Source organism: Dendropsophus ebraccatus, chromosome 2 (genome assembly GCF_027789765.1).
Source record: "Dendropsophus ebraccatus isolate aDenEbr1 chromosome 2, aDenEbr1.pat, whole genome shotgun sequence".
NCBI lineage: Eukaryota > Metazoa > Chordata > Amphibia > Anura > Hylidae > Dendropsophus > Dendropsophus ebraccatus.
In genome coordinates, this window is record NC_091455.1 from 12166099 (window position 1) to 12193993 (window position 27895).

At 45.1% G+C, this 27895-nt stretch overlaps 1 protein-coding gene across 6 annotated transcripts in view; it reads left to right on the plus strand.

The window, feature by feature from the left end:
- Positions 1 to 27895, plus strand: part of TRAPPC9 (trafficking protein particle complex subunit 9) — a 348662-nt gene that overhangs the window by 139038 nt on the left and 181729 nt on the right. For all 6 annotated transcript variants that reach the window (XM_069957053.1, XM_069957051.1, XM_069957054.1 and 3 more), the window contains exon 20: positions 26301 to 26453. In XM_069957053.1, the coding sequence (XP_069813154.1) occupies positions 26301 to 26453 (153 nt within the window). The remainder of the gene's footprint in view (positions 1 to 26300; positions 26454 to 27895) is intronic.

The window sequence follows — 27895 nt, forward strand, 5'->3', positions numbered from 1 at the left end:
AATACTGCTCCTATATACAGGGATATAACTACTATAATACTGCTCCTATATACAAGACTACATGTCGGGCTCTGCTTTCTGCGGTGTTTGCGATGCGGAGAGCGTTTAGAATATATATTTCCGTCGATCTGTCTGTTTATGATTGCTTTCAGTTTTTTTTTTTTTTTTTTTGCTTTTCTTATCACGTTTTCAAACTTTCTATAATTCAGTCAGTTTTTGTCGTTCCTGCAATGAAAAAAAAAATGGACCAAGTTGCTGGTGGAAAATGTAACCCCCCCTCCCCCCCTTCAGACCTTTAGCTGCTTATCATCTGGACTCCGGTTCTGGCCGTTGATGCGGTGCTGGCGTCCTGTTCGGTTTTGGCAGCGCTGAGGCCGGTGCGAGCTGCTGGGGATGACAGCCGGGAGAGGATGATTTATAGTCGGTTTGTACATCAGGGCTGGGAGATGGATTGCAGAGAAGTCTTAGTGCGGTTCAGGATTCTTGTTCTGCAGTCAGCGGCTTTCTCCGCCTGTTCCCTCGGCTCCGGGATCCTGACAGCGGCTTCGCTCCATGTTAGTAGAACACTTTGCTTTGAAATGTTACTGATGTTTCATTCTGCCCCCGGATCGGCACTGTAGATCTTACACCTCCTGGTTCCGCTTCACAGGAGCTTACTGACGGAGTCTTAAGCCCCCGCTGTCTTCTGTGTTATCTGGCGGCACAGGCGCTGGCAGTCTCCGGGATCTGTAGAACTAAAGGTCCCAGCGTTCCCTCGCCGTTAGTTCTGCCTCCCACTATGTTGTAGATCCTTCTGTCTATCTGATGTGATGGGGACCTGAGGGGTTTGATGGAAGTTTTAGTGTATGATCTGAGATATCCGAGTAAGCGTACAACTATTACATAGAGTCTCTTTCAGTCGCGCTCTCTATCCAGTTTTTTAAATCTTTTTATTAGGGCGACTTTATTGGTGACTTACACCTTGAGGCTATGTTCACACTACGTAAGTCTCCGGACGTAGCGCGTTCTGTGAATAAGCGGCCGGAGACTGACTTAGTTTGCGTACAATAGAAAGTATACGAAGTACGGCTGCACAATTCACACTACGTACGAACTTACGCCCGGATCGTACGCGGCGCCGTAAAAAATAAACCAGACCATTGTTTGAGGACGAAAATGCCGTAACTTACGACCGTAGCGTAACATGCGGTCCCGTACGTAGTGGGGATTTCTTCATTTTGCAGCTTTTTGTGCCGATCCAAAAGGTTCTGTGGGGTGTCCGGGGCTAGGCGAAGATTTCCAAGTACAAGACCGCTGTCAGATCGCTACGTAGGGCGCTCGGGAAGCGTAAGTAGACTGCGGGCGTAAGTCCGTGGTCCATACGTAGCCGGCCGCAACTTGCGTAAATTCCCGGCCGGAGTTTAACACATATATGTCCGGCCGCGAAAATATGCGGCCGGACATATACGTAGTGTGAACGTAGGGTTCACACTACGTATATTTCAGTCAGTATTGTGGTCCTCATATTGCAACCAAAACCAGGAGTGGATTAAAAACACAGAAAGGATCTGTTCACATAATGTTGTAATTGAGTGGATGGCCGCCATTTAATGGCAAATATTTGCTGTTATTTTAAAACAACGGCTGTTATATTGAAATAATGGCCGTTATTTACTGTTATATGGCGGCCATCCACTCAATTTCAACATTGTGTGAACAGATCCTTTCTGTGTTTCTAATCCACTCCTGGTTTTGGTTGCAATATGAGGACCACAATACTGACTGAAATATACGTAGTGTAAACCCAGCCTTATCTTTATTGTGTGTTTGCAGCAGACTTTGCAGCAGTGTGTGTGTGCTTTATGGCAGCAGAATATGATCATAAACAGGTCATCAGACATTAACAGTCTCAGAGATGCGCTGTTCCTTCCCAAACCCCTTGGAATTACAGGGACACTTCTTGCTATGCCCTGTCTGTGTGTACTGGTTACTATCCAGCCGTATCTAGGTTTTAAGCAGGTCAACAGAGCAATCATTTAAGGCAGTGCTTCTTAAACTTTTTGTTCTCGGGCCTCACCTGGGGCTCCATATTGATGCTCGGGCCTCACCAACAAACACATACTACTATGCAATGCCAAATACCTCCATGTAGGGCACATTATATCCTAGAGCAGTGCCAAATAAGCACCAAAGTGCAGAAATAAATACTGCTCTATCTGCAAAAACCCAACACCACATACTGCTCCACCTGTAAACTAGCATCACAGTGTAGCACTCCTTTTTCTGTAACCCACCCCTCTACTGACCTGGCAGTTTACACACACCAGCATAATTCCATTCTTAAAGAGGACCTGTCACCCCCCGTGCCGGGGTGACAGGCTCCAGACCCCCTGTTAGATCCCCCTATACTTACGTGATCCCGCCGGGTCCCGCTTCCTGATGCGGTCGGGTCCCGGAGATATCAGCGCCCGAAGCCCGGCGCGCGCTGAGTGATGAGTCCGATGCCCATAGAGAATGACAGAGCATCGGACTCCCCATTCATTCTCTATGGGCGTCTGACTCTGCTGTCAGCACACGCGCCGGGCTTCCGGAGCTGATATTTCCGGGACCCGGCGAGATCACATAAGTATAGGGGGATCTAACAGGGGGTCGGGAGCCTGTCACCCCGGCACGGGGGGTGACAGGTGTCCTTTAAGCTCCTCTTTCTGTTGCAGCTCCCTCTCTCCTACTTACAGAATGTCCCACAAATAGTTGTTAACCATAAAATAATGCCTCCCGCTGTACCCTCCTATCATTTAGTAATAATGCCTCCCGCTGTACCCTCCTATCATTTAGTAATAATGTCTCCCGCTGTACCCTCCTATCATTTAGTAATAATGCCTCCCGCTGTACCCTCCTATCATTTAGTAATAATGCCTCCCGCTGTACCCTCCTATCATTTAGTAATAATGCCTCCCGCTGTACCCTCCTATCATTTAGTAATAATGCCTCCCGCTGTACCCTCCTATCATTTAGTAATAATGCCTCCCGCTGTACCCTCCTATCATTTAGTAATAATGCCTCCCGCTGTACCTTCCTATCATTTAGTAATAATGCCTCCCGCTGTACCCTCCTATCATTTAGTAATAATGCCTCCCGCTGTACCCTCCTATCATTTAGTAATAATGCCTCCTGCTGTGCTCCCCATTTAGTAGTAATGCCCCTGCTTTGCACCAATAGTAATATTACCCCTCTGCCTGCAATTAACCCCACTCCGACTCCCCACTGCCAGTTATTAACCCCTTTACCCCCAATGCCTTCAATTACACCTCTGACCCACCGCCAGCAATTAGCGTCCCCCTCCCTTGGTATGGCATGCTGCCAGCATAGTCAGTGCTTTACCTGCACTTATACCGGGGTCGCTCCTGCCCAGCACCTTCGAGTGCTCCCCAGCCTCCAGCAGCTCTGCCATGTCCCGGTGCTCGGTGTCTTGGGGAGACACTTGTGTGCCTGCAGCTAACACTGAGCCTGGTACCTGCCACACTTCCAAATTAGCGGCAACAACCACCGCTAATCCAAATGGATGTGTATCCATGGAGACCCGAATTTTTGGATTAGTGGTGGATTTCACTGCAAATCTGGAAGCGAGGCTGGTGACAGGTGCACTAGCAGGTCCTGTGGGGAGAGCAACTCATTTCCCCCTGGTACACCGGGCAGCGCCTCCTCAGCACCCCCTGCAGACAGGGTCAGAATTAGGTGTGAGCACACTGCACCGAGCCCGGGCACTGCGGCACACAGCAGCAGCGGCCCACTTCACACTGAGTAAATGAACACAGCGCAATTCCGCGGCGGAGAGGTCCGCCATGGAATCCCGCCGTGCTCAGTGTGCTGCTGTAAGTGAATGAGAGGGTGCGCGCTTGTCCGCTGCGCGCCCTCTCATTCACATAGCACACTGAGCATGGAGGGATTCTGCGGATGAGAGGTCTGTGGCAGAATTACGCTGTGTTCATTTACTCAGTGTGAACTGACTAGTGTCATCCTGCGCACCAGACCTCACGCCTCACAGTTTGAGAAGCGCTGATTTAAGGGATACTCTGGTGAATATGTTTTCTTTTAAATCAATTTTCTTTAAAATCAATCAAAGTTTCGTCATTTTGTAATTTATTTCTATTTAAAAATCTCCTGTCTACAAGTACTTATCAGCTGCTGTATGTCCTGCAGGAAGTGGTGTATTCTCTCCAGTCTGACACAGTGCTCTCTGCTGCCACCTCTGTCCATGTCAGGAACTGTCCAGAGCAGCAGCAAATCCCCATAGAAAACCTCTCCTGTTCTGGATAGTTCCTGACATGGACAGAGGTGGCAGCAGAGAGCACTGTGTCTGACTGAAGGGAATACACCACTTCCTGCAAGACATGCAGCAGCTGATAAGTAGTGGAAGATTGGATTTTCTTTTTTTAAACAGAATTAATATACAAATCCATATAATGCTTTAAATCTGAGATGACTCTGCAGAATATGTTCCAGTGTATACAACGAAGAGAAATAATTAGTAGGAAGGGGGTAGTATAATTCTGTTATTGCTCCAGTGGTAATTGGGAAATTTTTTGTTCCCGGTTACAACAGCTACAACTTTTTTTTTTCCCCACATAGACACAACCATGTGGATAATGTTTTTAGTGTCTGAGTAATTTAAAAGTTTTTTTAATTTTTTTTTTTTTTTGAAGTTTCAGTAAAATCTCTGCCTTTAGTCTTTTTTTTGTCCTTGCAGCAAGGCTGGTAATTCACTGTAACAGACCTTATAACCTCATCTGCTCTGCGGTTACAGTTAGGATTATTAAGAATTTCATAGTTTTCTTTTATGTTTTATTATTTTTCTTTGATTAAATCACAATTTTGAAAGATGAATTGTTTTGTGTCGCTGCATTTCATAAGCCGTAACATTTTTATGTTTTTGTCGATGGGGCTTTATCTGACTTTCCTGGTAGAATCCTAAGCTGCCGATGTCTTAAAGGACAACTCCCGCGCTAATTTAAAAAAAAAACTAAATCAATCATAAACATAGTTTTCATACTTACCATCCCTCCAATTGCTGTATTCATTTCTTCTTTACTTCCTGGTTTGGGATTTCCCATGATGCACTTTGTCTGTGATGTCCGTGCCCAACCACCCCACCCCTTCCACAACAAACACACACAGTGAAACCTGACAGCTATTAGTTCAGGGCCGCAGGGCCGAGGGAGAGAGGAGGGGGAGACAGGCAGCAGTGACAGAGGAAAGAGGTAAGGACTCCTTCACTGCCTGAGCTCCGGGAGAGAGAAGTGCTCATCTGTACGGAGGAAAGAGCCGATATCGGCGGTTACGGACAATAATCGTCCTGTGACCGCGGTCAGCCAGTTGAGGACCCCTGACATAGAGGTTGTTTGTAGTCTGTAACCACGGAGACAAACAAACCTGTTTTTTTTTGTTTTTTTTTTCCCCCATGAAAAAAAATTGTTGTGGAAACCGTGCTCACCCTTTAACCCTTAGAGGACCCGGTCAATTTCAATTTTTGCGTTCTCGTTTTTTCCTCCTTGTGCTTCAAAGGCCATAGCACTTGCATTTTTCCACCCAGAAACCCACATGAGCTCTTATTTTTTGCGTCACTAATTGTACTTCGCAATGACAGGCTGAATTTTTCACAAAGTACACTGCGAAACCAGAAAAAAATTCAAAGTGTGGTGAAATTGAAAAATACAAAATGCATTTCTTTTATTTGGATGTTTTTTTTTTTTTTACGCCATTCGCCCTGGGGTAAAACTGACTGGTTATGCATGTTACGATTACAACGATATATAACATGTATAGCTTTTATTGTATCTGATGGCCTGTAAAGAATTCAAACCTTTGTTAACAAATAGATGTTCCTTAAAACCGCTCCATTCCCCGGCTTATAGCGCTTTTATCCTTTGGTCTATGGGGCTGTGTCAGGTGTCATTTTTTTCGCCATGATCTGTAATTTCTGTCGGTACCTTGATTGCGCATATGCAACTTTTTGATCGTTTATTTTTTATTTCTGGATTTGACGCAACTAAAAATGCGCATTTTTGCACTTTGGGATTTTTTGCGCTTGCGCCATTTACCGTGCGAAATCAGGAATGTGATTAATAGTTCGGGTGATTACGCACGCGGCAATAGCAAACATGTTTGTTTATTTATTTGTTTTTGTTAATAACATGTCAAAAGGGGGGCTTTTTATTATTAATGACTTTCTTTTTTTTCCTTTTACACTTTTACTAGAAGCCCTTTTAGGGTTGGGGTTATTCCTCCTGGGGTTAGGGTTATTCCCCCTGGGGTTAGGGTTATTCCCCCTGGGGTTATGGTTATTCCCCCCTGGGGTTAGGGTTATTCCCCCCTGGGGTTAGGGTTATTCCCCCTGGGGTTAGGGTTATTCCTCCTGGGGTTATGGTTATTCCCCCCTGGGTTTAGGGTTATTCCCCACCTGGGGTTAGTGTTGTTCCCCCTAGGGTTAGGGTTATTCCTCCTGGGGTTATGGTTATTCCCCCCTGGGGTTAGGGTTATTCCCCCTGGGGTTAGTGTTGTTCCCCCTGGGGTTAGGGTTATTCCCCCCTAGGGTTAGGGTTATTCCCCCCTGGGGTTAGGGTTATTCCCCCTGGGGTTAGGGTTATTCCCCCTGGGGTTATGGTTATTCCCCCCTGGGTTTAGGGTTATCCCCCCTGGGTTTAGGGTTATTCCCCCCCTGGGGTTAGTGTTGTTCCCCCTGGGGTTAGGGTTATTCCTCCTGGGGTTATGGTTATTCCCCCCTGGGGTGAGGGTTATTCCCCCTGGGGTTAGTGTTGTCCCCCCTAGGGTTAGGGTTATTCCCCCTGGGGTTAGGGTTATTCCCCCCTGGGGTTAGGGTTATTCCCCCTGGGGTTATGGTTATTCCCCCCTGGGTTTAGGGTTATCCCCCCTGGGTTTAGGGTAATTCCCCCCCTGGGGTTAGTGTTGTTCCCCCTGGGGTTAGGGTTATTCCCCCTGGGGTTAGTGTTGTTCCCCCTGGGGTTAGGGTTATTCCCCCCTGGGGTTAGGGTTATTCCCCCTGGGGTTATGGTTATTCCCCCCTGGGTTTAGGGTTATCCCCCCTGGGTTTAGGGTTAGTGTTGTTCCCCCTGGGGTTAGGGTTATTCCTCCTGGGGTTATGGTTATTCCCCCCTGGGGTTAGGGTTATTCCCCCCTGGGGTTAGGGTTATTCCCCCCTGGGGTTAGTTTTATTCCCCCCTGGGGTTAGTGTTATTCCCCCCTAGGGTTAGTGTTGTTCCCCCCTGGGGTTAGGGTTATTCCCCCCTGGGGTTAGGGTTATTCCCCCCTGGGTTTAGGGTTATTCCCCCTGGGGTTAGGGTTATCTAGTATAAGTATAAGTACACTGATCTCTCATTACGGTCTATGCTGCATAGTAATACAGCATAGATCGATGAGATAGGCACTCGATTGCTTCCGGCTGCTGCAGCCAGAAGCAACCGAATGCCGAGCCAGGATCAGTGCTATCACGGCGCAGACCCTGGCCGGGTGAAGACACAACGTCCCGGGGGAGGGGGGGGGGGGGGTGATCTTTAATACTAGACACCAGGGAACAGCTGCATCAGGTAATCGGATGCAGCTGTCATCTTTGACAGCTGCATCCGATTACCTTATTAGTGGGCCCAGCGATCGGACCGTGCTACATGCCCGGGCTACATGCAGCTCCCAAGACCGCGGCCCCGCTCTGAACACCTGTGGGCGGCCCTGGACGTACAGGTACGTCCAGGGTCACCTAAGGGTTAAGAGTTAGGGTCTATTTATACAAAGATTATCGGACAGATTATCTGCCAAAGATTTGAAGCCAAAGCCAGGAACAAATTTGAAAAGAGGAGAAATCTCAGTCTTTCCTTTATGATCTGTTCCCTGTTTAGAGTCTGTATCTAGCTTTGGCTTCAAATCTTTGGCAGATAATCTTTCTGTGTAAATGGACCCTTAAACTAGGACTCATTGTTAGAGACGGCTGGGATATAAGGTGTAAGTATCAGGTTATGTCCTGCCGCCTCCTGAGCGCGAGCCTCTGTTATTCCCGGGAAACGGTCTGTGAAGTTTCCTGCGATCTGCAAGTTTTATGACGACGAAGCCGTCTGGAGTTTTATCTCGACACGACGCTGCGATAAAACGCTCTGTTAATCCTCAGACGCCTCGGATTCTCCTCATACCCCTCTAGTTATAGTTCATATTTCGGGCGACGCAGAGCTTTACATTACGGCTTCGTCAACAAAGTTTTATTGGAGTAGTTGGGTTATTCAGGCGGTGTATTTGACGGCGGTGTTACACGGTGTAATGTTTTATACCCCGCTCGTATCTGAAGTCGTATTCAGAGTTTTTATTTTGTAACTGGTGGTTGGGGGGTTAACATTACATCTCACAACCGAAGCCCCTCTCCTCATCGCTCTTCCTCCCCCATCCCCATCGCTCTTCCTCCCCCATCATAACCAAAGCCCCCTCATTTCCTCTCATCTTACTGTTGCTCCAGAAAAGGTCATGTTAATTATCTGGAAGTCTGATTAGTAGCTGCTCCCGTACAAGTCTATGGGAAGTATTTATAGTGCCATCTGACGATCGGCAGCCATACCCGTGTCATGGACTCTGCAGAGCATAGTGCGTCATCACTAGAGGCTGATGGCGGTATGTCTGCACACTCGTGTTAGATGGGAGGGGACTCGTACTGTTATACGGTGTAGCTTTAGTTTTTGGGAGCACTATGTAGGGGGATAACATGGACTTTTTTAAAGGGTCATAGGGTCCTATTATACGGGCAGATAAAGGCCCGATTAATATTGTAAACGAGCACTGATCTGCCAGATCGGCACTCATTTACTGGGCCTATTACATGGCCCGATAACTGTGTAGCAAGGGCTGTATAGACATTGTTAGCGATGTCTGGGCAGACCTTGCCCAAACAGTTAAAGGGGTACTCCGACGGGGGGGGGGGGGCACTCCAGCGGCGGGTCCCGCATCACGGCGCTCCGGTCCCCGGCCGCTTCCTGGTGTCTGACGCCGCCCGAGACGCTACATCTCAGTTCCGCTCAGCCAGTCAGTGAAGGGGGCGGGATCCGTGTCAAGCCCGCTCAGATCCCGCCTTCTTCACTGAATGGCTGACGTAGCGTCTCGGGCGGCGTCAGACACCAGGAAGCGGCCGGGAACCGGGGACCAGAGCACCGCGATGCTGGACCCGCCGCTGGAACCGTCAAAAAAGTGCCCCCCCCGCTGGAGTACCCCTTTAATATATTACATCAGAGCTGTCTGTCTTACCTGACAGGCCTCTCACCCAATCACTGGCCACTGTGGTCCTGGCCAGTGATTGGCTGAGCGGTCTGTCAGCCCAGACAGGCCGCTCTGATGCTGGGGGGGGGGAGCCGAGTACAGGAGAACACAAGAAATGTGGAGAGGTAATGTATTATCTGTTCATTCAATCGTCAGTCGGTGGCCGTACATAACTATTACACGTAGCACGTTTTCTGCCCGATGATTTTAGGCCTGGACCTAAACAAATTATCATCCATTGGCTGATCATTGTTTAAATTACACAGAGCGAATAATTTTCCAAATTGGGCAGATTCATAAGATTATCGCTCCTTGGGATAGGGCCCTTAGGGTTAGCTATGGCAAACGTGATTATTCTTAACCTGAAATTGTTCCCCATATTACACAGACCGATAGTCCTTACTACAATCGTTTGCTTCATCTGATCCCAGCAAATGAAGGAATGATGTGGAATTACACTGAACGATTAGTGAACGATTTGCGATGATGTTGGCGTCGGCACCAAATGAATGATGAACGATTTCTCGTTGGTCGTTTGATCGTTGCCCGCATTTCCACAAAATGATTATCGTTTAAATTCAAACGATATAACAATAATTAGCACAATAATCGTCCCGTGTAATAGGGCTCCTGAGATACTTATCCACTATACAGCGGGATAATCCACAGTGTTCAGACCTTGACTGATCGGTAGAACATACGGGGAAAGATGTGCGGTTCTAGGGCCCAGGCAATAATTGGCTCCGCCTCTTAGACTCCATTTACAGCCCAAATAAAGTAGTTTTTTTAGGTGAAAATACAAGCACAGATGACAATGCTATGATCTGAATGATTTCATGGATATCTCTCCAGCGCTGCCATCAGATTTACTTTAAGCGATTGGTCCCTTCCACCACCTCTGGATAAACCTCCCAGGACTATTACAGCTTTGCTAGATTGGTGGAAAATCACATTGTGAAACAAGAGCAGATCTGTTGTTAGCTGATTTTGGAGCATGTAACCTTCACTGCAGTAGACGGCCAGGAACGTCAGCATGAGGCCCTTATTATTAATGCATTATACTGTATAGCGGTATTATTTAGACACTGAATGCCAGGTTTATTTGCACATTATCCGTGAATGAGCATCCATGTGACGTGCTTCCTGATGTCTCCACTGAGCGCTCACCCCCCCTGTCATAGGTAACAGTATTGTGTGAGAACTATATAGCGGTGTTATGTGATTAGGATATAGTAGCATTATTTGTACATTTCACAGATTTATGATTGAAATCATGTATTGTAATTTAGGGTGTTAGAACAGTATTTCCTCACAATTCACTTTAACACCAATTCAATTCAGGTTTGTACTTGCTGTTATTAAAGGAGTACTCCACTCAAACGTAACTTTTGATATGTTGCTGCCCATGGTGAGACTAACAATTCCTTCCATACTTGTTATTATTTATTTAGTCTCCTTCCCCCAGTTTTCAGCTGCTGCTTTCTGCTGAAGACACAAAAATCTGTGTGTGAGCTTTTCTCTGTCTCCTCCCTGCTCCCCTCTCCCTTTTGAGATCAAGTCCCTGGCAGGTTTTATCTGAAGCTTCTTTGTACTGCTGGGTTCATCCATAACTTGACCTCAGAATAACCCTCCCAGCACTACAAAGAAGCTAGATGTTACAGATAAAGCTTGCCAGGGACTTGTTCACATCAGCTTTCTCAGAAGGGAGGGGAGAGGAGGGGGAGACAGAGAGAAAAGCTCACACACAGATTTTTGTGTCTTTGGCAGTAAGCAGCAGCTGAGCACTGGGGGAAGGAGACTGAATAGATAATAAGTATGAAAGGAATTGTAGCATCAAATCAAAATGTATGTTTGATTAACTACTCAGGACAACTTGAAGGGGATTTCCACTCAATCTATGACATTAATAGGCACAGCCTGATCAGTGATAGTTGAGATCAATGTGCTGAAAGGGGGTTCACAAAGTTACCTGCTGACTTGATGAATAGTCAAAAAGTTCTGCGGACTGGTGACAGCTCCTCCTTATTGATGCTACTATTTAACTCCAGAATATGGCGGCTGGCAGTGATAGGACCGGCCGTAAATACTATACAATCATAGATAATATTAGCCAAGGCTCCTGGTGACGGACGCTGAGACTGGCCGCCAGCAATCTTCCTGGACTATTTTGGTTTTGAAAGCCATAAGAAAATTCATCTATTTATCCGTCTTAAAGAGTCTCGGAGAGGAGCGGGTCGGGATTAATGAGCGCAGTTCAGACGCTCCTAAGTATAGTGGAAGCAGAAACCAGTAATAGCGGCTGCCAACGCGTCCCGGAACTGGTCGCACATGAAAAGCCAGCGTCTATCGGGACTCTCAGACGGTGTCAGATGAAAGACAAGAAGCTCTCTCCCAAAATTACCCCTAATCATTCCTCCGCTACCGGCAAGAAAACCGAGCTTTTAATCAAACGGAAAAGGGGGGGGGGGGGGGGGGGGGGCGCTGCGGATAAAAGTAATGAAGCAAATTGGACTACGTCAAACGGAAAGTGGATCGATAGAGTGAATGGCGGAAAATGCAGCGAAACCAGGAACAATATGGACTGAATGGACGTGAAATCATCAAGAGGAGATAAAAGTTCATCAGCCTAAATTACCCATTATGCAACAGGCTATTCTGGGCTGATGTCATCCCCGAGCGGCATCAGGTTTGTATCTATCTGATTGTTTACTAGGATCATACGATTTACAGATCCTTCATATGAGAAGAACGTGGTAAACGGCTCTGAAGATGTCGAGGATGTGATCGCTGAAGATAATAAACACCGGGATAAAACAACAGCGTGCATAGAAAAGCCTGGAAGAGCTGCTGAAACATTTCATACAGACACTGAGGAGCGTGTTGAAGGAATAAAATAGTTATCCACAAGAGAGCAGTAAATGTAGTAAAAGAAGTGAGCAGTATAGTACATGTAGTGTAAGTAGAGAGCAGTATAGTACATGTAGTGTAAGTAGAGAGCAGTATAGTACATGTAGTACAGGTAGAGAGCAGTATAGTACATGTAGTACAGGTAGAGAGCAGTACAGTCCATGTAGTACAGGTAGAGAGCAGTACAGTCCATGTAGTACAGGTAGAGAGAAGTATAGTACATGTAGTACAGGCAGAGAGCAGTACAGTACAGGCACAAAGCAGTGAAGTACAGGTAGAGAGCAGTATAGTACATGTAGTACAGGTAGAGAGCAGTATAGTACATGTAGTACAAGTAGAGAGCAGTACAGTACATATAGTACAGGTGGAGGACAGTACAGTACATGTAGTTTAGTCACAGCAGTACAGGACATGTAGTACAAGAATAGAGCAGTATAGTGCATGTACTATAGGTAGACAGCAATACAGTACATGAAGTATAGTTAGGAAGCAGTACTGTGCGTACAGTACAGATCGAGAGAAGTAGAGTACATATGGCACAGGTAGAGAGCAGTGCTGTATAGGTTGTAAGGCAGACAGATTACAGGCCATATGGCACAGGAAGATGGTATTACAGTACAGGAAATACAAGTATAAAGAACAACCGAAGGTCCTGGACTAAATTGGGAGAAAGTGATCTCCAAAGGATAAGGAAAACAGCTGGGTTATAGAGCACTCTGGTGCAGGATCTGAGGAAGAAGGTGGTCAACCTTTGAAACACGTCCTCCAATTAAAATTGGTTTTATTTCTCTCCCGATGCCCGTTGGATATCTTTAACCCCCCCCCCCCCCAATGAAAGGCAACAAACCACGGCCAGAGCGCTCTTGATACCACCTGTTTTCCTTATCCTTTGGCAGTAAAAACAATTATAAGTACTCTGAAGGATAAAGCCCATAGAAGAAGGGGTTCAGACCAAGATCCCTTCTGCATTTGGGTATGTGCACACTACGGAATGGCGCCGGACAACCAGGTTATCCGTCGCCATTCTGTAGTGTGCACGTACCCTTTCTCAGCAGGGCCACCATATTACAGCATAAGAAAATAGAAAACCAGAACAAAGGCTGTGTATCCAGAAGAAGGATGAACCAACAGACTGTGCAGTTACCATCAGGTCATGGGGGTGTGAACCATCACATGGAGCAGGCGCCATTTTGTATCCACTAATGGGCTCCGTTTTGCCTATGCACAGCAATGATGTTTGGTGTCGTCGTGGGTCGTGCGCATCATCTCCCTTACCCTACATAGGAGTTTATAGGACAGACCGTGAATAACATTGTTCTATCTGACCCTCAAACCGTTGTGTCCCTGACCGTGGGTCCTGTACGCCAATGTAGACTGGTCGCGGACCGCACACACGACCCACTTCTGAGGATCTGGCGAGGAGCTTTGATGAAAACACTTGTATTACAAAAACACTCATGGCCTGATGATTTTCAAGAGCTGTTGCCGCTCTGTAGATGAAATTACGGCCATTCAAGCAGAGATAATATATGTAAGACGGCCGCCAGGAAAGAACAAAGGGAAGACCGTACGAGCCAAGCGAATAAAAGACGGAACATTCTATATGAGACATTCGGGCGTCTGGTCTGTGAATGCGACCCAAGTATTACGGAGACCCCCACCTGCTTGGAGGATGTCCCTGAGATGTAAAGGGGGCAACCTTTATAACCCATTAATATATCATTTCTATTCTTTACAGCAGTGACGGGAAACGTTCGGCTCTCCAGCTGGTGGAAAGCGATAATCCCCATCATGCCTGGAGAGCCAAAGCTTTGGATTCAGCTATCCAGGCCTGATGGGGATTGTGGTTTTGCAGCAGCTGGAGGGCTGAAGGTTCCCCATCCCTGCTTTAGAGCCTCGGTCATATACATCTAATGTGGATGCAACATCATAACTAAGTTCTTTCCCCCTTAAAAAAACAAACCCAAATTATCCCACTTGTCCTAAAGCCAAACGTTTTGATTTATTGAGGTGTTTAGTAGGGATGGTCCGAAACTGCCGAGGTTCGGGTTCGTATGAACCCGAACGCTCAGCATCAGATTCCCGCTGTCTGCCCGCTCCGTGCAGCGGGTGGATACAGCGGGAGGACCGCCTTGAAAACTGGGATACAGCCTATGGCTATGGTTGTGTCCCAGTTTTCCAGGCGGTCCTCCCGCTGTATCCGCAGCTCCACGGAGCGGGCAGACAGCGGGAATCATTACCGAGGGTTCGGGTTCGTACCGAACTTGGTTTCGGACCATCCCTAGTGTTCAGCCCCTTACCGATTGCCAGAACGAGCCAGGAGATTGGCTAAAGGTTTCTCTACCTGACTTGCTGCTTGTCCTGTCTATCTACGGGAGACCGTCTCCGCTCTAATGGCGTTATTACATCGGATGATTATTGTGCAGATTATTGTTATATCATTCAATTTTAATCGATAACCGTCTTGTGTAATGGCAGGCAACGGTTAAACCACCAGCGAGAAATCGTTCATCGTTTGTTTGGTGCTGACACCGGAATCATTGTTAATCGCTCGCTGTAATTCCTTATTCGTGTATTTCCACATCGTTCCATCATTTGCCGGGATCAGGCAAAGACGATCGCTCTGTGTAATATGGGGAACGCTTCAGGTTAACGCTAAATGATCTCGTTTACCATTAAAAATTGCTTCCTCTAATGGTGCGTTTACATGGAACAATTATCGTTCGAATTTTTGCGATAACGATCGCATTTGATTGATTATCGGCTCATGGAAACACAGCGAACGATCAAGCCACAAACGAGAAATCATTAATTTTTATCTTTAACATGTCCTCAAATCGCTGTTCGCTAAAAATCTTAAAAACAATCGCAATAACGATGTTTCTTACAAATTTTCTAACTATTTATTCGTCTAAACGCTGATTGTTATAAAAACCAAATCGTTGCTTCATAATCGTTAAACGTTCCATTGGGCGAATTATCGCTTCATGTAAATGCAGCGTTTGTGTAATATGGGGAGCGATTTCAGGATAACGATAAAGATCTCGTGTGCGATCGTTAACCGTTTAAACTTACTTCCTCTACTAGGACCCTAAAGGCCCTATCACATGTAGCGATTTTCGTGTATAAGATTCGCTATAGCGATCGATCAATTAGTAGTGAACGACTCATGTTATTACAATCACCGATTACTGTTACGAATGATATAAACGCTCATGTTTATCCGTTCCTCAGCGCGACCCACACAACATGTTTAATCTGCGAACGACTTATTACACAAACAGATTTTCTAACAATAAGCGAACTGCCAACCATCATTTTTCCACATGTTGAAAGACAACGATTAACGATTTTTCCTTTGTTCGATTGTTGGGTTTTTTACACAGGCAGATAAGATAGTCGTTCCGTGTAATAGCCCCTTTAGTCTATGTAGACCGTCTCCTGCAGAGAGACAGAGGTTACCGCAGGCAGAGTGAAGCGCTTAGCTGGGCACTTCTCCCAGTTCGTTCTAGTGATCTTTGGGGATCTGAGCCCCCAGCTTGTCAAAAGGTTTCTAAAGTAACAGGATGAAACATTCAGTGGATGAAAACCTATTATGGTTATTCTCAACTAAGCCTTAAAGGAATTATCCAGCTTCAAAAAATAATTAGCATGACCCTTTTAGGGAAGTAACAGTTAATGCTTAGAGGCAACCTTTATCTTTAGGCCGGAGTTCCCCCACTTTCTCTGGAGGACCTTCCCTGCATTGCACAGGCGACCGATTGATTGATGGTGTAATACTTCATTTCACCTGTGCCAGCGCTGCAGGAAAACTGAACACTTCGAGGGAGATTTATCAAACTGGTGTAAAGTGAAACTGGCTCAGTTGCCCCTAGCAACCAATCAGATTCCACCTTTCATTCCTCACGGACTTTTTGGAAAATGAAAGGTGGAATCTGATTGGTTGCTGGGGGCGACTGGGCCAGTTTCACTTTACACCATGTTTGATAAATCTCCCCCTTCATGCCAGGTTTCCCCATAGAGTATGTCTCTGGGGATACTTTGTGACCAACTTGTTGTCAATGGATTCTTCCACCATATTGGTATTGTACAAAATGGAGAACATTGGGTATTTAAGGGGTATTCTGGTGATGAAATTAAAAAAAAAAAAAAAATATTTTTTTTTTCTTCTGTATAATTGGGTACTTTTTTCCCCTACATTTTACCCTGTGTGGTGGACGTTAGAGGTGACACGGCCACTGTAACATGACCAATTGCTGTGTCAGGTGGTGCGGGGGTGCATATATCGGTACTGCGGCTACATGCACATACAGAGCCTCCCCTGATGTAAAAAAATGCTTATTAGTATTAGAATAGTCATTACATGTAATTTATAGACATCAGTGGAGGCTCAGTATCCGGAACTGTGCTGGGAAGGATATGAGGAACCCTGCAGCTCCCAACACAGCCATTGGTGATTGGTGGCAGCAGAGGGCTATACCTCCCCTTAATGCTGCCAATGGTCAATGTATAAAAAAATCCATCTATCTATCTATCTATCTATCTATCTATATATATATATATTGTCAATGTCCTTGTTGTAATCTACATCTGTTAAAAAATCTCCAGTACTTATCAGCTGCTTTATGTCCAACAGGAAGTGGTGTATACTTTCCAATCTGACACAGTGCTGCCACCTCTGTCCATGTCAGGAACTGTCCAGATCAGTAGGAAATCCCTATAGAAAACCTCTCCTGCTCTGGACAGTTCCTGACATGGAGAGAGGTGGCAGCAGAGAGCACTGTGTCAGACTGGAGAGAATGCACCACTTCTTGCAGGACATACAGCAGCTGATAAGTACTGGAAGACTGGAGATTTTTACATAGAGATAAATTACGTATCTACGTAACTTTCTGAAACCAGATAATTTTGGGGGGGGGGGGGGGGAATTCCGTTGGAGCACCCCTTTAATATATCTTTTCAACTTTTTGTTATCGTTAAAACTTTTTTGTATAGCCTTTTAACAGACACTGTGTATTTTTAATATAAAAACGTCCGTGTAGTGCAGGGTCGGCTCCAGCCAGCCTTCATTGTTTTTCCCTGTTGCTCCCCCATTTTCCCGACCATAAGAGCCACTTTCTGTGCCAGGCGCCCTAACAAGAGGTCCCCCTTGTCCACCTCTTCACATCATTTTAAGTTCTGGCATGAAGCATTCACACCAGAAAACAGAAAAACAACCGCTGGAGAGATAGCGCTGACACACACATAACGTTGTGCTCTGAGGTAGCGCTGCCTCTCTGCGCTGGGGTGATCCCATATACATGCCCCCCTGTGTAAGGTCTCCATCTATGTATGACATAATAGCCGTAATCCCAGCAGTCACTGTGCAGGTTGGGGGAAGGTTTCTGATTAAATACAGCTGGCAGCACTAATGCTGGAGGAAATCAATAGAAATGAATGACAGCATATGAAGTTAATCTTCGGAGCGCTGGGTGCTGATTCACGCTGGATCCAGTCACTCCCTGACTCACTATAAACCTGATTAAAGGAAAAGTCCGGTGAAAATTTTTATTAAATTATTGTATTGCCTGCCCAAAGTTATACAAATTACCAGTATACACTTATTACGGGAAATGAAAATAAAGTGGTTTTTTTTCCTGCACTTACTACTGCATCAAGGCTTCACTTCCTGGATAACAGGGTGATGTCACTTCCTGGATAACAGGGTGATGTCACTTCCTGGATAACAGGGTGATTTCACTTCCTGGATAACATGGTGATGTCACTTCCTGGATAACTTTGAAAGATAGGGCATGCACAGCTCCCAGTATGTAGGGTGGGTGCACTGTGCCAGCACACAGAGAGAACCTGAATGAAATCAAAAGCAATGATATGTGCTATAATGGCAAAATCGGCACACCAAATAATAAAGATATAAAAGTACTTTATTGATCAGGTACACAATAGGCAGCCCCATAACTGGTATGTACTACCCCTATCATGTGAAACAATATATACACATGGATATATATATATATGCGCCCAACAGGTCACCAAATCAAAATATTGTACACATATATAAGAAACCAAACATATGGTGGAAATAAGTAAATGATAAGACAGTAAAGCAAGATAAAAGGAGAGAAGATGACCAAAGCTGTATATCACCAAATCAAGATGATAGGGGTAAGTGGTGGTGCCATCTGAAGATCCCCACGCGTTCCGTCCGTACACTCGGACTTCCTGGATAACATGGTGATGTCACTTCCTGGATAACATGGTGATGTCACGACCCGACTCCCAGAGCTGTGCGGGCTGTGGCTGCTGGAGAGGATGATGGCAGGGGGACACTGAGGGACGCAGGGCACTGGAGGGACACTGCCATCATCCTCTCCAGCAGCCAAAGCCCGCACAGCTCTGGGAGTCAGGTCGTGACATCACCATGTTATCCAGGAAGTGACATCCCCATGTTATCCAGGAAGTGACATCACCATGTTATCCAGGAAGTGACATCACCATGTTATCCAGGAAGTGACATCACCATGTTATCCAGGAAGTGACATCTCCATGTTATCCAGGAAGTGACATCTCCATGTTATCCAGGAAGTGACATCACCATGTTATCCAGGAAGTGAAGCCTTGATGCAGTAGTAAGTGCAGGGGAAAAAAACACTTTATGTGCATTCCCTGTAATAAGTGCATATTGGGGATTTGTATAACTTTTTGGGGGCAATACAATACTTTAATAAACATTTTCACCGGACTTCTCTTTTAAGTTGCAGATTTTATTATATTGATGAAAAAAAATCTGATTTCTTTATAGAGAGAGAGGAAGCTGCGACCCGTGGAGAGTCTGCATCAAATACAATCTATAGATGTGCTCGATATCAGGACGGGACGAAAGAGAAATGGCATCTGACGCTGCTACTACTCTGGCCTGAAATATAGTGACCAGTGTGATCAGTAATATAGTGATCTGTGACCAGTAATATAGTGATCTGTGTGACCAGTAATATAGTGATCTGTCTGACCAGTAATATAGTGATCTGTCTGACCAGTAATATAGTGATCTGTGTGACCAGTAATATAGTGATCTGTGTGACCAGTAATATAGTGATCTGTGACCAGTAATATAGTGATCTGTGTGACCAGTAATATAGTGATCTGTGACCAGTAATATAGTGATCTGTGTGACCAGTAATATAGTGATCTGTCTGACCAGTAATATAGTGATCTGTGTGACCAGTAATATAGTGATCTGTGTGACCAGTAATATAGTGATCTGTGTGACCAGTAATATAGTGATCTGTGACCAGTAATATAGTGATCTGTGTGACCAGTAATATAGTGATCAGTGTGACCATTAATATAGTGATCTGTGTGACCAGTAATATAGTGATCAGTGTGACCAGTAATATAGTGATCTGTCTGACCAGTAATATAGTGATCTGTCTGACCAGTAATATAGTGATCTGTCTGATCAGTAATATAGTGATCTGTGACCAGTAATATAGTGATCTGTCTGACCAGTAATATAGTGATCTGTCTGACCAGTAATATAGTGATCAGTGTGACCAGTAATATAGTGATCTGTGACCAGTAATATAGTGATCTGTGTGACCAGTAATATAGTAATCTGTGTGACCAGTAATATAATGATCTGTGTGACCAGTAATATAGTGATCTGTGACCAGTAATATAGTGATCTGTCTGACCAGTAATATAGTGATCAGTGTGACCATTAATATAGTGATCTGTGTGACCAGTAATATAGTGATCAGTGTGACCAGTAATATAGTGATCTGTGTGACCAGTAATATAGTAATCTGTGTGACCAGTAATATAGTGATCTGTGTGACCAGTAATATAGTGATCTGTGACCAGTAATATAGTGATCTGTGTGACCAGTAATATAGTAATCTGTGTGACCAGTAATATAGTGATCTGTGTGACCAGTAATATAGTGATCTGTGACCAGTAATATAGTGATCTGTCTGACCAGTAATATAGTGATCAGTGTGACCATTAATATAGTGATCTGTGTGACCAGTAATATAGTGATCAGTGTGACCAGTAATATAGTGATCTGTCTGACCAGTAATATAGTGATCTGTCTGACCAGTAATATAGTGATCTGTCTGATCAGTAATATAGTGATCTGTGACCAGTAATATAGTGATCTGTCTGACCAGTAATATAGTGATCTGTCTGACCAGTAATATAGTGATCAGTGTGACCAGTAATATAGTGATCTGTCTGACCAGTAATATAGTGATCTGTCTGACCAGTAATATAGTGATCTGTGTGACCAGTAATATAGTGATCTGTGTGACCAGTAATATAGTGATCTGTGTGACCAGTAATATAGTGATCTGTGTGACCAGTAATATAGTGATCTGTCTGACCAGTAATATAGTGATCTGTCTGACCAGTAATATAGTGATCTGTCTGACCAGTAATATAGTGATCTGTCTGACCAGTAATATAGTGATCTGTCTGACCAGTAATATAGTGATCTGTCTGACCAGTAATATAGTGATCTGTGTGATCAGTAATATAGTGATCTGTGTGACTAGTAATATAGGGATCTGTCTGACCAGTAATATAGTGATCTGTCTAATCAAGTCTGTCTTTTTAAAAAAAACTTTTTAGGGTTTTACCACCTCAAGGCTGAATGTGAAGTTTTTTTTATGATGTCTCTTCACACCACTTATACCCATAAATTGGTCTTACCCCGGGGGGCTCTTACATTGCCCTCTGCTGTTTACATAGGTGTGATGAAGATGGAAGCCTTGTAATCCTTCATCTCTCCATACAGGGGATTCTGAAGAGAAATGTTTGGCTGGTTGTGACTCTCTCTGGTTTAGTAATCTATTGGTTGGGGTGTCTACCGCCTGATGGGTCAATCTCTTAACAGGTCCTGCAAATGATTATAGTTTGGGGTTCATTGAAGTCACTTACTTCCATAGTGGATACACTCTATATGGCCACATTGTGTAGTATGAGGTGCTAGTTGCGTCAGGGTCGTGGTGGCATCCATGACTTTAATATTGACATATACTATAAATTCCACAAATACGTGTTACTCTCTTGAATTGATTGGGATCCATGTAATACCTCGTCTCTCCTGCGGAGGTGCTGGTGAAACTCAGAACACCTGCTGCCCGATACCTGCTCAGATTACAGTGCATCTCTTTGGGTCCAAACAGTTTGATTCCTTGTAACTATAATATTATTAGTAGACAGTTGGCATACAAAGAGATTGTGTACACTGGAATACCCCTTTAAATTCCAGGTTTCCAGGACTCAGGATTTGTGTAGCCGCTTGTGTGTATTGTGCATCCTGTAATGAGGCCTCCTGGTGCTTGGTGTGAACATGCCCCAAGACTGATGTTGCTGTATTTGCTGCAGGGTGTGAATAATTTATCATGAATATATAATGCCGTCAGTGTCCTTCCTTCTCGGCATTATCGGGATTCAGCAGCAGCAGTACACCGCCAGCCACTTATCCTTCCCCAATCTTCCCAGCCGGCTATTGCTTTGCCATTTGGGTCATTGATCGAGGAGCCTGTGACGGATCGATAATGAACAGCTATTATAAATCTCATGCTTTATTTAGCATCCATTGGGAGAGTCAGGAGTCAGCCCATTAAATGAGAAATCACTCACACTTACACCAGCCGCTTCCCAAGCAGCACAACAGTGTGCTAAGAGATTGTGCACCGTGTGCGAGACGGCTGCGGGCGGGGACTATATCTGTAGCTGTTTAGGTATATACCTTTTGCCTGCAATTTTCCCAAAAAAATTTACTTTCTGGGGCAAACTGACCCTTTGGAGACCCCATTGGGGAGCCCGGGGCCCTTCATGTAGGATCTGGGGATGAAGGGGCAGTGCTAGGTGTTTCTGTATACACTTTAGCTTAGTATTGGCGATGTGGGTTTGTACGGTATTATCCTCTGGATGGACTGGTTTGTGCTGTGTGCAGTCTTGGCGTTATATGGGCACAGTGTGTCAGTAGCTGGATGGGGTGGGCACTTTGTGCAGGTTAACATGTGTATTTACTAAGTCCTGCATGACGCTTTCGGAGCCCTAGAAGGCCGTATCTAGGTAATTTGCGCACAATATAACTGTGCTCTGCGCGCATTATATGTCTGGGCTCTGTACGCACAGCCAGCTATTTTGTATGTCATCTGATGAAGACCGGTAATGCTGATCACATGATGAAGCCTGGTAATAATGGTGATCACATGATGAAGCCTGGTAATAATGGTGATCACATGATGAAGCCTGGTAATGCAGATCACATGATGAAGCCTGGTAATGCTGATCACATGATGAAGCCTGGTAATGCAGATCACATGATGAAGCCTGGTGATACTGATCACATGATGAAGGCTGGTAATACTGATCACATGATGAAGGCTGGTAATAATGCTGATCACATGATGAAGCCTTGTACGGCTGATCACATGATGAAGCCTTGTACGGCTGATCACATGATGAAGCCTTGTAATGCTGATCACATGATGAAGCCTGGTAATAATGCTGATCAAATGATGAAGCCTGGTAATGCAGATCACATGATGACGCCTAATCATAATGCTGATCACATGATGACGCCTAATCATAATGCTGATCACATGATGAAGCCTGGCAATGCTGATCACATGATGAAGCCTGGTAATAATGCTGATCACATGATGAAGCCTGGTAATAATGCTGATCACATGATGAAGCCTGGTAATAATGCAGATCACATGAAGCCTGGTAATAATGCTGATCACATGATGAGGTCAGGTAATACTAATCACACTCCCCATCAACCCCCCATCCCCCCACTAAAACACGTGGGAGCCAGAGACATCTAACAGGGAGAAAAAATAAATTTACACAAAATGGCTTTTTTTTTTTTCCTTTTTGGAAAACCCCTCTAGTGCATCTATCCTAATAAGTGCCGCCATACAGCGCTGAGCGTCTAATAATGTGACTGATAATAATTTTGGGAATTTATGTTGCAATTTTCCTTTTCTTTAATTAAACTTTCTGCAAGTTGTTTGATTTAATGCCACGAGCCCAAAGAAAAGCCGGGGATCTGCGGGGGGAGAAGCGCCGCATCGGGAACTGGAGCTTCATATTCATTTTTAATTCATTTTTATTATCTCGTTCTGTTTGCAGATCTCAGTCCAGAAACAAACATTGTGCAGTTTAATTAGCCTTTAATTGCTGGTTACACATTGCCAGGACGGACCATGTCTCTCTTACCGTTCATCGGACGTTCTCTGCGCCACATCTGCCTTAATCGCTCTACAAATAGACCTTGATGGTTTTTAATGCAGTTCATGTGTTACATTGTGCCCCATTGAGTTCTACATTTTTATTTCCTTTTTCTTTTTCTGTGTTCATCTTTCTATGTGTTCTGTGTTCTTCAAAAGTCAGCGATCAGCTGATCAATACAGTTCAGACCAGTCCTACAATTCTCCTGCAGTGGCCTCTATAGGAGAATATGTGGTATTACACGATGGTCAATCAGGAGGAAGAGGCAGGGTCCTACTATAGTGAGTCAGCTCAGCGATCAGCTGATCAGTGCAGGTCAGACCAGACCAGTCATACAATTCCCCTGCAGTGGCCTCTGTAGGAGAAAGTGTGGTATTACATGATTGTTAACCAGGAGGATGAGGCAGGGTCCTCCTATGGGAAGACAGCTCAGTGATCAGCTGATCGATGCAGGTCACACTTCAGAAACTGCCAGGGCCATCTATACAATTCCCCTGCAGTGGCCACTATAGGAGAATGTGTGGCATTACATGATGCTTATTCAGGAGGATGAGGAAGGATTCTCCCATTGTGAGGCCGGCCCTGCAGTGCCCTCTACTGGATAAATATGGTGTTACATGGCAGTATTATTGGTGGATAAATCATCATCCTCCTATAGTGAGAACCAGCTGCTTTTCACCAAAGATAAGGACCAACTTGTACATGAGCAAAAGGATCCGTCTTGGTGAATCTTAAACTGCATGTATTTGGATGCTTTATTCCATAAACAGCGCTGTCTACAGGTTGCATCTGGTATTGCAGCTTAGCGCCATTCAGTTACATAGAGCTGAGCTGCAATATCCGATAGATTCAGTGCAACATGTTTTTACAAGAAATCAGATACAGATGTGGTACCAGGGATGAGGAATAAATGTTGAGTAGATACGTCACAAACCAGTAGTGAAGCAGTGCCCAGTATGCTACAAACCAGTAGTGAAGTGGTGCCCAGTATGCTACAAACCAGTAGTGAAGCGGTGCCCAGTATGCTACAAACCAGTAGTGAAGCGGTGCCCAGTATGCTACAAACCAGTAGTGAAGCGGTGCCCAGTATGCTACAAACCAGTAGTGAAGCGGTGCCCAGTATGCTACAAACCAGTAGTGAAGCAGTGCCCAGTATGCTACAAACCAGTAGTGAAGCGGTGCCCAGTATGCTACAAACCAGTAGTGAAGCGGTGCCCAGTATGCTACAAACCAGTAGTGAAGCGGTGCCCAGTATGCTACAAACCAGTAGTGAAGCGGTGCCCAGTATGCTACAAACCAGTAGTGAAGCGGTGCCCAGTATGCTACAAACCAGTAGTGAAGCGGTGCCCAGTATGCTACAAACCAGTAGTGAAGCGGTGCCCAGTATGTCACAAACCAGTAGTGAAGCGGTGCCCAGTATGCTACAAACCAGTAGTGAAGCGGTGCCCAGTATGTCACAAACCAGTAGTGAAGCGGTGCCCAGTATCCAGTAAGGCAGCAGAATCAAGATTCAGTAATGATAACTTAGCAGAGCTAGCTAAGTTTAAGTGGTACTTTTGCGGGAATTGTTTTCTGTCAAATCAACTGTGTCAAAGTTGTACAGATTTGTAGATTGCTTCTATTTAAGTATCTCCAGTCTTCCAGTACTTATCAGCTGCTGTATGTCCTGTGGGAAGTGATGTATTCTCTACCGTCTGACACAGTGTTCTCCGTTGCCACCTCTGTCCATGTCAGGAACTGTCCAGAGCAGGAGAGGTTTTCTATGGGGATTTGCTGCTGCTCCAGTTCCTGACATGGACAAAGGTGGCAGCAGAGAGCACTGTGTCAGACTGGAAAGAATAACCCCCTTCCTGCAGGACATGCAGCAGCTGATAAGTACTGGAAGACTGGAGATTTTTAAATAGCAGTAAATTACAAATCTATATAACTTTCTGAGACCATTTGATTTAAAGAGTCACTGTCGTTTTTTTATTTTGTGTAGAAATCAATAGTCCAGGCGATTTTTAGAAACTTTGCAATTGCGTTTATTAGGCAAATCTGCCATTATTTGCATTCAAAAAGACTTTCCCCAGCCCCCCCCCTCCTCTGTCTCTCAATCACTGCTCATTATCTGGAAATCTCAACTAGTTGACATCAGTCGGGCCCTGTGTAATCTATGGAGAGGGGAGGGGGAAGGAGGGAGATTAGTCGCCAGCAGAAAACAAAGGATTACACAGTGGGAGCTTTGTGACAGCCGGTATTCAGAGGTCAGAGAGGTCAGTGCTGACGTCATAGGAGAGAAATAGCTGTAAATTAACTCTTTGTTGTCCTGTTTTGGTGCCTCATTTCCCTCCACCCCTCCCTCTCCATAGACAATCATCATGAAGACAGGGGGGAGAGCTTCAAACTGCTTTTTTGTGATAAAAATGCATTTTTCGGCTAATAAACCCAATTACAAAGTTTCTTAAAATTGCCTGTACTATGGATTGCTACAAAAAAAAATTAACCTACAGTGACACTTAACAAGAAGAGAAGAGTTCCCCCTAAGTACAATACAGGAGTCAACTAATAATGCAAAGAAACACTAAAACCGATAAATTTATAAGGGTCACTGACACCAATGTTTGTGAAGCTTCAATATCATGTCCATAATGACCCATGGCACCTCTCTCTCTACTGGGGAAGGGAACCTCGGCTCCCCAGCTGTTGCAAAACTACACAGCTAAGGCTTTGGCTGTCCAGACATGATGGGGGTTGTAGTTTTACAACAGCTGCAGAGCCAAGGTTCCCCATCCCTGCTGCATCAAGTAAAACACAGCAAAAGATTGCCAGGATGCGGAGTTCTTCCTATTAACACTCCTTCCTGTATTTCTTCTCAGGATGGCCATTCAGGTGGAGAAGTTTCACTTTGAGAGCATCTCAGAGCCGTCAGAGGACAACCTGCATTTTGCCAACCAGAAGGAGGTGGAGGAAGAGCGGCAGCAGGCGAAAGGTTTGGAGATCAACAACAAGCTGGACATCCGCTGGAAGATCATATCCTTTCCTAGGTCACTCGTCTGCTAGGTGCTTGTATGTGTGGTATGAAGAACTTGACCTTTGCCCTTGATGTAGTGATAGCGGTAATCCTCTCGATAAGGGTTAGGCTTTGTTCACACAGGGTTCTTTTCCATATAGATCCCGCCAGGTTAGAAACCTAATGAGAGTCCTCGCCGTAGTTCACACTGTGGAGTTCGGAGCAGATCAGCAAGAGACTGACGTGACGCTTTGAGCAGCCTGGACACGGATAAGCCGCTAAGCCCGCTTTCTACAACCGTGGCCGTGGCAGACATCTGAGCATGTAATCAGTTTTCTGCTGCAGATTTCATTTTCTGACTGCAAATCTGTGAGGCCGTTTGTTTAGGATTCTAATGCATCTAAAGCGAAGAAACTACAGAAAGTCTTAAAGGAGAAGTCTGGCGAAAATTTTTATTAAAGTATTGTATTGCTCCCCAAAAGTTATACAAATTACCAATATACACTTATTACGGGAAGTGCACTTCGAGTGCTTTTTTCCCTGCACTTACTACTGCATCAAGGCTTCACTTCCTGGATAACATGGTGATGATATCACTTCCTGGATAACATGGTGATGTCACTTCCTGGATAACATGGTGATGTCACTTCCTGGATAACATGGTGATGTCACTTCCTGGATAACATGGTGATGTCACTTCCTGGATAACATGGTGATGTCACTGCCAGGATAACATGGTGATGTCACTTCCGGGATAACATGGTGATGTCACTTCCTGGATAACATGGTGATGTCACTTCCTGGATAACATTGTGTTGTCACGATGTGTTGACTCTCAGAGCTATGTGGGCTGTGGCTGCTGGAGAGGATGATGGCAGGGGGACACTGAGGGACACAGGGCACTGGAGGGACACTGAGGGACACAGGGCACTGGAGGGACACTGAGCATCCGTCTGCCATCATCCTCTCCAGCAGCCACAACCCGCATAGCTCTGGGAGTCTGGTCGTGACATCACCATGTTATCCAGGAAGTGACATCACAATTTTATCCAGGAAGTAAAGCCTTGATGCAGTAGTAGGTGCAGGCAAAAAAACCTTTATAAGCATTTTCCCTAATAAGTGTATATTGGGGATTTGTATAACTTTTGAGGGGCAATACAATACTTTAATAAAAATTTCCACCGCACTTCTCCTTTTTAAAGGGGTATTTTCATCCCAGCTGATAGTTATACTTGTAGGACTTCTTTAAAGGGGAACTACCAGGAATCTAACCTGCTCATACGTCCCTATTGCAAATGAGACGCCTAAGAGGAGGGTGTGTCTCTTACCTTCATCCTCGCTGCTGTTATGGTGCAGTTAGTTGTTTGTTCCGCAGTCCAGTGAGACCCTTATGAGCACTGTCCGCCCCCCAGCAATTATTCCCCCCTGCGGATCTGCTCCCTGCATTATCATTAGAGGCGG